This window comes from Morone saxatilis, unplaced genomic scaffold (genome assembly GCF_004916995.1).
Source record: "Morone saxatilis isolate NCDOM2014 unplaced genomic scaffold, NCSU_SB_2.0 Contig15, whole genome shotgun sequence".
Taxonomy (NCBI): domain Eukaryota; kingdom Metazoa; phylum Chordata; class Actinopteri; family Moronidae; genus Morone; species Morone saxatilis.
The window spans coordinates 10,240,580-10,253,338 of NW_023339707.1; the positions used below are offsets into that span (position 1 = coordinate 10,240,580).

Consider the following 12,759-nt stretch of genomic DNA (forward strand, 5'->3'; position numbering starts at 1 on the left):
AAAGTGTCAAACGTAATATATGTGGCAGCTGTGATGGAATTAACCATTTGATCCAACATGAAACATGTAACAGACATTAGCGGATGTCAAAGGAGTCAAATGACTGTTATCTAACTCTAATGTTGGCAAGTGGCTTTCCAGTCTTACATCTCATCCTCTCGATGAAAGGAGGGGACGGACAAAAAGAGGTCTGGCGGACAGCCAAAGAATCCTTCAGTGCATTCATCTGATCTTGGGCAGGGGCGACATTTCTCTTATTTAACTTCAAAGTTTCTGGAAGAACATTCTCGGGCCTCTGCTGCTGAAAAATAAAGTGTTTCTGTTATACGATTATTTACGATTATTCTGTTACATGATTAATTAACAGTCAATCATTTACTTTATATTACACAAAAAACTACTGTTATCAGATGTGCCTAAATCACATAGCATAATACTTCAAAAGGTAAGCTGGAGTGATGTAAATAAAGGGCTGGTCTCCCACCTTGAGACCAGATGGCTTTTTCAGATCTGATTGGTTGTTGCTGTCCTGTCTCCTGCAGGTATCTGTGGAGTTCTCAGAGGAGGTGTTTTTTCTTTTCTTTATCTCTGGAACCTCTGAACAGGTCTGCTCATTTTTTCTCTGCTCACCTACAAAATAATTCTGTTGGCGGACAAACCAAAAATGAAATGGAATATTGCTGCAACCAATAACACAACTATGACTGTAAAATGATTCATTCCACATCAAACATGATATTCATTCACACTGCTAACAACAGAGTTCACTAAGGTAGTCTAACATGATGTGTGGACTGCCAACAAGCTTTACAGCTGAGAAAAGCTGCCCATGGCTGAACTTGCCTGCCATAAGAAAATTGATTTCCACCCCTTGTTGTTTTCCTGCCTGCAGGATTTTGTTTCAAAATTAGCTCTAAAAACACCATATAATGCTTGGGGAACAACTGGATCCATCAGTGGAGTTCACTGTGAGCTCTGATGTAGTTGTATTGATGTTTTTGTCCATTTTTGATGGATGTTACCTAATACATGATCAGTATCAACTACCGATATTTGCCTTGATGACTGACATTGGCCTATCGGCAAATAAGACAGTGTTCACCAATATCAGTTGCTGATGTTAATCAGTTCTGTCACATCAATTTTGCGCTGGACAAATGCTGTGTTCAACTTGGATATTGGGGAAATGATTAAGGGGGCGCTGGTCAGGGTTTTTGAGGCCAATCATTAGAAGCAGTATCAACCAATACCGATAACGATCAGAGGCACCCTCAGAATCACTTCCATTTTCCAGCACTAGCGCAATTTACACGCAAATACCCATGAGATCCATGCAGCAGCACAGACACTGAGCTGCTGTCCAGTTCTGCATCTCACATCCTGGATGAGAAGAAAAATAAACTAAGCTGCAACGTGGCAGAGATGCTTATTCAGATGTACGGATGCCTTACAGAATGTAGAATAGATAATCACTTAATCAGGATAACGTGGAATATAAACTCAATGAACTCTACCTTGGAAGTGGGTTGCTGCTCTGACACAGAGTCCGACCTGCTGCTATGATGGTTGCTCTTTGGCTTCATGTAGCTTTTGCTTGGTTGTTTGCTGGCTGTCTTTTTCTTCATCACTTGAGCAACCTCATGAGTTTTTTCAGCATTCTCCAGATGATTGGTGGAAGAGTACTATAATTACGGACAAAGACAGTACAATTTTTGTCAAGTACTGTACAGACAATACACCTGAACTAGTTAATGGTAGATATTATTAGTTGCTCAAAAGCTAAATACCTCAAATGCTTTACATCAAAATTTTGTGTATGTCAAAATTTAGAGATGGCCGTTAAGAATGTTGTACTGCAACTGTGTAACAAGGTATGTAATACCTCTGACTGTATTAAATACTGTATCATTATATATTTTACTACATTGTAAGGCTGACTTTGACAACATTGGTCTGCAAAATCACTTATATTAACAAAATGCCAAAAGGGTCATTGGTATGGGCAGACTCAGATGAACTCAGATATATAAACCTAGTCTCATAGGAATGCACAAAAGAAACAATTACAATGTTATTGTTCAGCAGTGTTTCAAAAGTGGATAAATTAAAATGCTTTTAAAAATAGAAAGTGGCATAAGATATAGGGAAGTCTTTTGCCTTAGAAACAGGAGGCTTCACTGATTCTGACTGGCTGTCATCAGAATCTGGCTCCTTGTAGCTCTTGGTAGAGATGGCTGCAGCTCTCCGGGGCCTCCTGCCCGACACATGTGGTCTGTGTGGTTCTGCTGCTGGCCCCACTGTCTTCTTCGGCTGCTCCACTCTCTCCTTCATGTCGAGCTTCTTCTAATTGAACAACGACACACTGTGGTTGACTGGGATAATGCATCACAGGCTAAAAGCCCATTATTTGTCAGAAAAAAAAAACCAAGTACAAATTAAACTAAAAATACAGTCTTACCTTATTGGGTTTGGTATTGCCCTTTACAGGTTTTTGAGGTGGTGGGTGAAAATCTGGAGATTTATCTGCAATGAAAGAAAGCCCATTCTGTGTACGGAAATACTAATGTCTTTAAAGAACTATATGAACATCAGTCTTAATGTGATGAATTTCAGACTGTGAGCAGCATGAATGTGTGGCTTTAATGGCTTACATGAAGCACAAGGTGACACATCTTTAGGCTTGAAGGGCGCCTGCCTAGAGTATTTGGTGACTTTGGGTTTGGGTTTCCTGCTCGACTCCCTCAGCCAGCTGACCTCTGTCATGGCATAGTCTGTGTCTGTGTCACTGAACAGATGCTTCTTCACATGTCGCTTCTCCTGCACCATACAGGGGAGTGGAAGACAGGGAGAAAGATGGTTAGAAAGAGAGAGACGCTTTCCTGGCACATGGTACACTTAAATTTGCTGCTGCATAATTCTTGCCCTAATAATAAGTAGGCTTTCCTCCCTTTTAAATGACACGGGCAGAGCACACATGCAGCAAGAACACACACACAGTCTTTACCGACTTCGACTTTTAATACCTATAATAAAACAATACAGTAGGATTTAAGAATACTTTTGCCACTGGTTGTCCTTTCTTGGTTGTGCTGAGGAGTCCTGAGGAGTCACGGATGCCACTGTCAAACATGTGGGGAATATGAAATTAGACAGTTTTCTTTACCAAATGTTACTGTTTCAAAGGTTATTTTTTAACAAATAAGCCCATGTGCCATTCTCAACTGTCAGACCCACCTGCTCGATATGGCAGAACTGTCAGTGAAGGTTTTGTTCTTTGCCTAAAGAGCAATAAAACAGACTTTAAGCACTACACTAGCATACCAAGTACTCAGGTATAATATATCCAAAGATATAAAATAACTAATATTAGCAATATTTACCCCAGTGCTCAATGGTGGATCAATGTTGAATGCAAAAACATCTTTTCTGTACAACAGAAACGACGCATTAAGTACATCATAAAATGCACTAAAAGCCACAGAAATGTGCCTCAATTACAGAATTATATTACCTCCGTTTTGTAGAACTTCTTGTGGTTTTGCTGTGGGACTTCATTAAGCTTACAGCTCCAGATACATCTCTCTATAGGAGACAGATCATCTTTAGTAAATCAAGGAGGAGAAAGTAAGATTAAGTTACTCCTCACCTCAAATAAAGTAACGATCACTTACTTTAGCAGTTGACAACCAGCTCATATTGAAGATCGGCCTATAACAAAAGTCAGTAAGTGGCACAATTAGCACTGATATTTGTTAATTACTACAGTACAACATAACACAATCATCAATGTGTATACCTGTTTACAAAATGAGTACTCCAGGTCTGAGGGATATTTTCTGCAGTAGCTTTTGCTGTAGATTGGCTGTTAATCTCATAACGGCTAGAGATGAGCTTCACCATGCTGCCTGCAACCTCTGCATCTCTCTGAGTAAAGACAGTAGAAGGTGTGGGGATCACAACATAAAACATTAAAAACCTTAGAAAGGGCATAAAGCTTACAGAAGTCATACCTTCTCTTTGACTGAAAGGGCCCTGTTAGTTTCAACCCTAACGTTGGGTGGTATTCTCTCCTGCAGAACTTTGGTTGTGGAGGCCTTGGCTGGAGCTTTGATTAGAGCAGCATCTGCCTCCAGTGACATCTGGCCTTTGCTCTTCCCTTTGGCCAGGCCACTTTTCTGGGCCCGCTGTTCTTTGGGAGCACGTAATGTGGAAGCACATTGTTCCGCAGAGCCTTTGGAGTCCTCTCCGTTATCAAACATTTTTCTCTGGGGTGCAGCTGGCTGCGGAGGTGCAGGACCTTGGTTCCTCTCGCTGAGGAACTGCTGCAGGCGCTGGGTGACTTCAGTATGGAGTTGCTTTTGGCTGACTGGACCGGGAGCTTGAACTGACAATTTCTGTACTGAGGACTGGCCCTCCTGCTGTTGTGCCAATCGAGGCTCTAAAAGAAGAAAAAAATATTTAATTTACAAACAAAATAAAAGTTAGATACATACTTTTCTCTAGCAAGGTTTTGTGTGTTACTACGTTTTAATATTCAAAATATTTAGTGACATCTTTGAGATAGTAAACATACTTGATAACTTCTTTGCTTACCAGGTCTTGGTACAAAATTGATTTTCTGTGTGGGCATCATTAGCATTTCAGAAACGGACAGTTTGCTCCAGTTAGAAGATCTGCAATTTGAACAAATTAACAAGTTTAGCTATGCACTGGCTATCCATATGCACATATACATATAACATAAATATACACAACATTACCATTACAGAGAATTTCATAGTGCTTACATGTTTCTCCCAGAGCTGGGTTGGCTGTCTGGCACAAAATTATGCTCTGTAAGTAAAAAGATCAGTGGTGGGTTCAAGACTCTCTGAAGAATAACAGTTTAGCTGTATTTTCGGGCTAAAAAGTGCAAAGTCACTATAGCAATATAATACCCAGAGACAGTTCTTCTCCCTGTCCAGCTAGAACCACATCTACTGCTTTTGCCACTGGTATGTTCTGTAGGACAAACGGACACAATAAATTAACTACATTATATATATTGTGAAAAAGCAACTTACTTTCCACTGAAATAAAATATAAAATACATACAGGATTATCAGGTTAAATTACACCAGATTTGCCTGACAGCTGGAAGAGGAATCCTGTTTGGAGGGGTGGTTAGGACCACCACCTTTAAACATTATCTTGGTCTGGGGTTATCAGGTTTAATCTTAATAATGAATATGTGTGATCACAAAAAAAAAGATTCAAAAGCAATATTACTGTGTTCATAGTTTAATTGTATCATACCCTTATATACTGAAAACAGTTTTTACAAACATAATAATTTGGTGATTATACCTTTTTGTGCTTGCCAGCTTTATTCTTAACGGCCTGTTTGGAAGCCGTACTCTGTAGAGATGCATCACCCTGAGACAGACACCATGAAATTAAGGGAACTTTCGAAAAGCAAAAACAATATCAGATTTTGCATACTGTGACATTTTGGGCTTGCTGTGAACACCTGTGTAGTATGTTAAATGCTGTTTATTCTGTATTTTTCATACCTGCTCTGTACTGCCACCTGCTACTGTGCTGTTAGGTGTTGTGCCGTGACTGTAGGTCTTAGCGGTTGTCCTTAGCTCTCCCAGGTATAATTCGCCTTGCCGGTCACATGAACGAACCATCTCCAGAGATGGCTTCCCTTTACCCCTGACTGGAGTGTCTTAAAGGGGGAAAATAACAGTCATTTCTTCAATTTATCACAGAAATTAAAAAAACTGAATAAAAAATGACAAGAAGCTTCTCTAATATTGTGGAATGTGAATACGGATATGACGATAATCTTGGTACACATGAAATAGGCCCATTGTAATCTTAAAAGACAAGAAAGCTCTACTCGTGATTCAGTTCCATCCTTTGATATGCTGTCTCAACTGTGCACTTCTCTTAACTTTACATGTCAACAAAAGCCATTGGACAAAAATTTATCTTTGAAGTCATCTTAGTTTGGTTTATTGTAATCTAACCAGTTTATTTCTGTCACTAGGTGTGACCTAGTAGTATCTATTCTAACTTTTTCCTCCCCAACAACAGCACAATTTATGGTCTTATCAAACAAAGGTTCACAGTTACACCGCTAATCTTTCCTTGACATCAAAACAGTTCAGGAGGCCCCTGTAATAAGAAATACATAACCCAAAGAGTTTAGTAAAGCAGATTTAATGCTAAATAAATGTTTGCATATTGTACAATTAACCGTGTTTCCCTTTAACATAATACAATTAGACTGGAACTGATGTGACAGCAACTCATAACAATTTCTAGTGTCACCTACTTGATGGCATAACAGCAGAGAGGGACTTGGCTCTATGCACACTTCCTCCTGCACTGCTGCTGACGAAGGTGGTCGACTCTGAAATCCTCATCTTTGCTGGGGTCACGATCTGGATGGGAAATCAGAATGAATACGAATGTTTTAAATCACATCTTTAAATGGTCCATGAAAATGTTATGCCCAAATGATCTTTTTTTAATATGTAATCCCTTTAACAATCGACAATGGAAGTATAGAAATTCAATAAAGATTCAATGTCTTCAGTGTCAGTGATTCCTTAGTAGGGCAAATACTTGAACCTGATATGGCTGGTTCCTTTGCCCTCTACGCCCCCTACTGGCCATAACTGCTACTTCTTAAGGTGTTTCAGTTAGTGATCTCAGTGTCAGGCGCATATTTTCACAGCAGAACTACAACCAAGTGTACTTTTTGAATTATATATTATATTCTTTTATGTGGCCATAACACAGCTTCTTGTCAACTAACAATCTCAACTGAAGTCCAATAAAATCATAACAGTTTGACACTTTAATTTAGTCCTCTTAATCGTCCTTCATTAACCTTCAACAGATTAAATTTAGGAGTTTTTAAGACCTATTTCACATCCATACTGGCGAGTACGAAGGATATGAAGATGAATCGATATTGGTTTCATGTCGGTTTAGTGTTGTAGTTGTTACAGCATGTTTAAAACCATTTTTTCCCCAAAGCACATTCAAAAGTGAGACTACAACTTCACATACATGCTACTTCATGTAAGTAACGTTAATTTTTTTAATCCAATGAATTTTTAAGACCTATCAAAGTTCCTTTAAGACATTTTAAGGCCTAGAATTCAGATTATTGGATTTTAGACTTTTTAAGACCCTGCAGACAGCCTGATTAAATAATTTTATACAAGATAGTGTAATAACTGGACGAAAAAAAAAAGTTCTTTCTACAAAAATCCACAAGAACTGGAGAGTCTGGTTATGTATGTTTTTGAGCTCAAAACATGGTTGTCACTGACAAACCTAGGAGTTGTTCACATATACAGTACAAAACTCTTCCACCTGTACAGGTGCAGATGGGGCTGGCAGGAGGTAGGGGGCAGTATTTTTCTCACTGTCACCAAGGGACACCTGACTCTCTGGAACAACCTACATAGAGTGACAAACATACAAAAGGCACTCCTCATAATATCACATTAGTGTAAAACTCATTAATGAGGCCAAACACCAGCCTTAAGATAATTTGTCTGTAGCCAAACTTTCCTCAATGAACTCAAAAACTTACAACTTGTACTTTGACAATCTGATCTAAAACAATCTCAGAAAGAAACAAATTCTATCTGTAAATAGGTACCCTTCCCAACTGTCTCCAGTTGAACACATCTGTATTGATGTTATGCTGTGTTAACAGGCCATTATTTACCTGGGAGCTGTTATCTTCCATTATAATTTTGACTGTAGTCTTCACTACAGATGTGCCTGTCTTTCCCACAGAGCCCTGCCAAGAAGATCATGTGTTTATTTGCAAACAGCCAAATAAATATTGTTATTAATAAAGTGATCAATAAGGCTGGAGTGAGTAAGCCATGGCCTACTTTGTTTTTGCTGTGTCCATAGACGCTACGAGCAGCCTGCAGGATGTCCAGGCAGGAGCTGAAGTGGATGGTGAGGCTCGATCCTTCCACTGCACCCACAACCACCACCTCTGACAGTTTTAACCGCAAGACTTGCCTCTTGCCCTCCTCTGGAGATAAAGTTTAGCGTTATGCTCATTCACTGATTAAAGCAAAGGCCTTTAAAGACACATAAATCGAGTTCAAGTTCAAATCAAGTTCATTCATGCATCACAATGCCTGTGGTTTAATGAACAAATGTATGCATGAATACCACAATACACTACATATAACTGTGTAAATTGTGACTTCTGCAGCTAGAGGGCTGAACGAATACCACTGCAGTGGTCTTTGTGCTTTGATTACCTGTAACAGTGTAGCTTTGGACTTCATTTTCATTAATACATATTGTTTCCCATTGGCCCTCCTAAATGAAAGGAAAACCACTCTACGTTAATCAGATATTCATCTATTGTTGGACTTTTTTTTATTTTCACTGTTATTAATGATCTTGCGGTACCTGCACTTCTTCATCAGCCAAGGAGAAGTAAAAGGAGATGCTGTGACTGCCAAGGTTGAAGTCAATCCAATATTCTTCCAGCTTCTCATCAGCGGGCATCAGCAGCTGACAATAATAACCACAATGCTTACACCGACTGAGTACATTATGGATTGTGATGTTCCACTTAACATGCACACTTCTTTACACTTAGAAGTTCTATATCATTGTCTTTACTGTGCTGTCAGACTCAGACAGAAAAACATGTAGGCCTACTTGTCACTTTCTGTTTAAACAATGTTGTGATTTCATTTTTTGAACCATAGAAATCCTGTTTCATTCCTGATACTGACCTCAAACTTGTCCAGATAAACCTCCAAACAAGGGTAGGAATACACTCTATAATACAGAGAGGAGATTGGTATTTAGTGATATGCATCTGTCGTCAGTGCTGCAAGTGTACCCTAACCCCCAAATACTGTATATATTTAAAGAATTTATGAAAAAAGATATTGGGACTCATGCATGAATCGTTCATACACACAGATTTGATTTTAAATTGTGCTCGCAAACAATTTAAGTTCTTTTGTGGCATTCATCGATACTTGTGTACTTGTTGTTGCTGTTTGTTCTTCCGTAAGGTCAAAATTTAAGGGTAAGATCAAAATTGTGCTCTTATTCCAATATGCAACCAGCTTGTGCTCGGTGCAGTTCAATTTTAACTTACTTTATGAAAATACAGAAGAAACATTTTATGAAATGATTTATTCATTTGATGAATTTAAATGTTTACACTTTCATGACGATAAGGTTGCTGAGTCAGATTCTACAAAAACTGTGTTCCATTCTGGAACCTCAACTAAGATTAGACACAAAACGATTTAATCTCATCATCTCATCTGCAAGTCACCGCTTCAGTTTCCTGGCATTTCCAGTCCTTTTTTTTATTTGGTTTTCTAGTTCAACATTACCTTTCAAATGTCTGTGTTTGTTGATTTGCACGCAACACCTAAATCTGCTGCTGATTTATTGGGGTGTTTCCAAATGCTAATTGCAAATTTCTTTGCACATGCATCCAATTTAAGATCGAACACAATTCATCAACATAATCAACATTGAGGTCCAATGTTAGAAATTAGCTGGAACAGAATTACACAGCTGTTTATTCTATGGGTGTGTGATATCACTGAGGAGAGAGGAAGGACTGTCACTCTTATTCATTCTCTCATTATACTAGAGTCAAGGGTGTGATGTAACACACTAAACACTAATGACCCCTCATGTTTCCCAGACAACATCTTGGTTAAGTTAAGATACTTGTGTACCTTCTCTTGTCTCCCTGCATCCCATTCACCAAGTTCAGAAACTTGCGACAATCCTGAAATCACACACATTTACATTAAATTCAACATAGCTGAGCTGTTGTACGACCATAACAATACAATACCAGTGTAGTGCACTCGAATAAATTACACGTTTTTACCGTCTCAAACTCAGAATCACGGATCTTGGCAAAGGCTCTGGCCACATGCTCCATGCTGAACCATCGATCTGTCAGCTCCTTCCTCTGGTCAGGAGTGGCCATTCTGCACAACGCCTCCATCAGCGCTGTCTGCAAGTCGTAATCTGACAAAGATACATACATGTTTTGCGTCTATATATGGTTCTGGGTAAAGAGAGATGGTACTTTTCGTAAAGAAAAACTTACCACCACCCTCCAATATCTGACCAGCCAGCTTGATCCTGTAGAAATATGATTAACAAAAAAAAGTTCAAGAGCGTGTGGATACTGTAAAAAATAATAATAATGATCCTGACAAACAACCAAGTCATACATGATATCTGAGGCCTCCTGTGATGTTAGGATCTTCTTCTTCTTCTTTAACTCCACTGGGATTTTGTCCAGAATTAAGTTAAATTTACGAATTGCCTGTTAGAACATTATTAGCATGTTAATTTATGAACAAACAACTGACTCACTGTTTTTAATGCCACTCCAAAAAAAGTAGTAAAATGATTTCAAACCTCTTTTTGGATCAGGGTGTAGATTCTGGGGTCTACTGCCAACTGACCAACAGGATACAGGAAGGATTCTGTGATTTTGTATGTTCCTGCAAAATAACATGTTTGAGGCAATACTGTGAATAGAGACAGAGCTTTTCAAAATGTAAGCTTTGATTTGGCTCTAAGCCCATTCTGTATGATAAATCCTCCTTATTTTCCACCTGAATCTGTTCTTACAATCTCTCTGTCTAAAGGAACAGAATAACTGGAAACAATGTCAAGAGCACCTGATTTCATAGTGCTCTAAAACAAGTGGGATAGTGGGATCAATATAACAAATTTTAACACTAGTGTGAGGAGAATTTGATGCTCTCCTGTCTGTGGAACAGAGATTCAGGTAATACTGTGACTTTAAGATTACACTTTATAGTTAAATAATGGGTAGGTGAAATACAAGCTTGCTCGTGTTAATTTCCACTTGGGTCCTAAAAAGGGCTAATTGAAAATGAATCACGTATACTGATGATGGAATGCAGATAAAGATAAATGTGTACCCTCTTTGCATGAGTCGTGAACCACCTGTAACAGAGAGGAAAGAAAACAGTTTCACATTACGGGAACCAACATGAGTAGTAGTACATGTTACAGTCGTTTTTATGATACAAAGTGTGTTTTACTGGTAGATATTATCTCACCATTAAGGCATCAAAGAAGTCCTCAGAGAGGTTGAACAAGGTCTCATCCCACTGCGGGCCACACTGGATCCACAGTTGCCTGCATTTCTCAAACCACTGCACCATGTGCACAAAACCAGGTTCAGTTAACAACTAATTACATTTATTTATAAGATTTTATTAATACTGGAATTTTGAATTTGCTTGTATGTATTATACACACGTAGACAAAATACATACACACTATGTGCCTCTTTGTATTTAATGTATACTCATCTTTTTGAGCAGGCCTTGAACTATTAATCCTGACAGCCCTTGACAAACACCAGGCAGTTTCAGGTTTTTCCCACACTTGTAGAGGACAGCAAACCCCAGACTGGCTGACCTGGAATCTTTTTGATCAAAACTCTACATAAACAAGATATATACGGTTTCATTAAATCCACAAACTACAGAAGATCATAGCATATTACTGAGTGTGCTGGGCTACATCTTACCCTGCTGACGAGTTTATCCAATTTGGTGAGAAACTGTTGGGAACATTTTATGGGGGTCCCTTCTTGTATGTCCCTTTGCAAGAATACATCCAGTGCTTGGACATTCCCACTCTTCAATACCTCATCAAGGACTTTCTCCAGCTGCACATATGGAAAGGGTTAATCAAAGTGTACTCTTCACCATTACTTCAACAACAAATATGAAAGTAACTTCAGCTCAAGATACAGTAAAGTTGGTAAGGTTTGCATTCCCACCTGTGTGTCCTGACTCGGTGCCATTTTTCCTTCAAAGGAACAGCTTTACTGCCACTTGGCCTCTGCTGTCTTCAAAGTGACTGTAAAGGTCATTTTAAAACATCAACCTGACAATCTCAACACTACATTAACAGGAATTCCCTTTATAACTCAATAATAATTAACTATATAACTAAGCTGTACCTAGGTGAAGGTCAATATAACCTTATTTGTTAACTTTTTTCAAACATGCAGATAAGACTGTATGACTAAAAATAGATTAAAAAAGATTTTAAAAGCATTAGTGAGATGACTTTGTACATTAGCTAACCATTGACAACATAATCATATCATAATACATATTTCTGTCAACTCTATTAGCGTGAACCTTAATGTAACTACCGTCGTAACTAAAGTTTAACACAAGCTAAACTATTTCAAGCTTACTGACTTTCCACATCTAAGTTAGCTGTTAGCCCGAAGTACAACCTCACCACTGTGTAGCTTAGCAGTAACGTTAGCTCAACGGTAGCTGCTGCTAATGTTAGCTACCGTTAACATTCACTAACGTTAAAAACTACAACAGACGAAGTTAATGTTCAGCAGGCACTGGGTAACAAAAATCATTAAGGATACGATGTCGGATTTCATTATTCCTGTAAAGTTACTTACTGTAATGTCGAGTATCAATAACATGATAATTAGTATTTCTCAGGTTTGACAGGTTTTCAATCGCTCCAGTGCTAAACGCGCGAAGTCTTTTCACTCAGCACGCATGCGCGGGTCCGGGCACCATCATCCACCAGCTCCCTCCACTATCATTATTATTCATTCATCAGGTTCTCTGCAGACATCCTGTACTGGATTTACTGCTTCACTTTCACAAAACTTAAACAATTATTTTAATATTTAATAATAATAATAAT

General features: G+C 38.6%; 1 protein-coding gene across 1 annotated transcript in view; it reads right to left on the reverse strand.

The window, feature by feature from the left end:
• LOC118325052 (synaptonemal complex protein 2-like) overlaps window positions 1-12,609 on the reverse strand; it is an 18,943-nt gene extending 6,334 nt beyond the window's left edge. Inside the window, exons 1-36 of the mRNA XM_035657615.1 lie at window positions 12,506-12,609; window positions 11,855-11,934; window positions 11,600-11,740; window positions 11,379-11,510; window positions 11,124-11,228; window positions 10,983-11,007; window positions 10,450-10,535; window positions 10,260-10,354; window positions 10,133-10,167; window positions 9,908-10,050; window positions 9,750-9,802; window positions 8,778-8,823; window positions 8,446-8,550; window positions 8,292-8,352; window positions 7,908-8,056; window positions 7,736-7,810; window positions 7,375-7,461; window positions 6,323-6,431; window positions 5,553-5,710; window positions 5,347-5,415; window positions 4,938-5,001; window positions 4,788-4,833; window positions 4,594-4,673; window positions 4,011-4,438; window positions 3,797-3,924; window positions 3,672-3,708; window positions 3,512-3,582; window positions 3,381-3,426; window positions 3,235-3,278; window positions 3,059-3,119; window positions 2,652-2,817; window positions 2,459-2,523; window positions 2,158-2,343; window positions 1,515-1,682; window positions 485-643; window positions 148-298 (exon numbers count right to left, since the gene is read on the reverse strand). Coding sequence (XP_035513508.1) covers window positions 148-298; window positions 485-643; window positions 1,515-1,682; window positions 2,158-2,343; window positions 2,459-2,523; window positions 2,652-2,817; window positions 3,059-3,119; window positions 3,235-3,278; window positions 3,381-3,426; window positions 3,512-3,582; window positions 3,672-3,708; window positions 3,797-3,924; window positions 4,011-4,438; window positions 4,594-4,673; window positions 4,788-4,833; window positions 4,938-5,001; window positions 5,347-5,415; window positions 5,553-5,710; window positions 6,323-6,431; window positions 7,375-7,461; window positions 7,736-7,810; window positions 7,908-8,056; window positions 8,292-8,352; window positions 8,446-8,550; window positions 8,778-8,823; window positions 9,750-9,802; window positions 9,908-10,050; window positions 10,133-10,167; window positions 10,260-10,354; window positions 10,450-10,535; window positions 10,983-11,007; window positions 11,124-11,228; window positions 11,379-11,510; window positions 11,600-11,740; window positions 11,855-11,878 — 3,598 coding nt within the window. The 5' untranslated portion in view covers window positions 11,879-11,934; window positions 12,506-12,609. The remainder of the gene's footprint in view (window positions 1-147; window positions 299-484; window positions 644-1,514; window positions 1,683-2,157; window positions 2,344-2,458; window positions 2,524-2,651; window positions 2,818-3,058; window positions 3,120-3,234; window positions 3,279-3,380; window positions 3,427-3,511; window positions 3,583-3,671; window positions 3,709-3,796; window positions 3,925-4,010; window positions 4,439-4,593; window positions 4,674-4,787; window positions 4,834-4,937; window positions 5,002-5,346; window positions 5,416-5,552; window positions 5,711-6,322; window positions 6,432-7,374; window positions 7,462-7,735; window positions 7,811-7,907; window positions 8,057-8,291; window positions 8,353-8,445; window positions 8,551-8,777; window positions 8,824-9,749; window positions 9,803-9,907; window positions 10,051-10,132; window positions 10,168-10,259; window positions 10,355-10,449; window positions 10,536-10,982; window positions 11,008-11,123; window positions 11,229-11,378; window positions 11,511-11,599; window positions 11,741-11,854; window positions 11,935-12,505) is intronic.
• Between the last annotated feature and the right edge of the window lie 150 nt (window positions 12,610-12,759).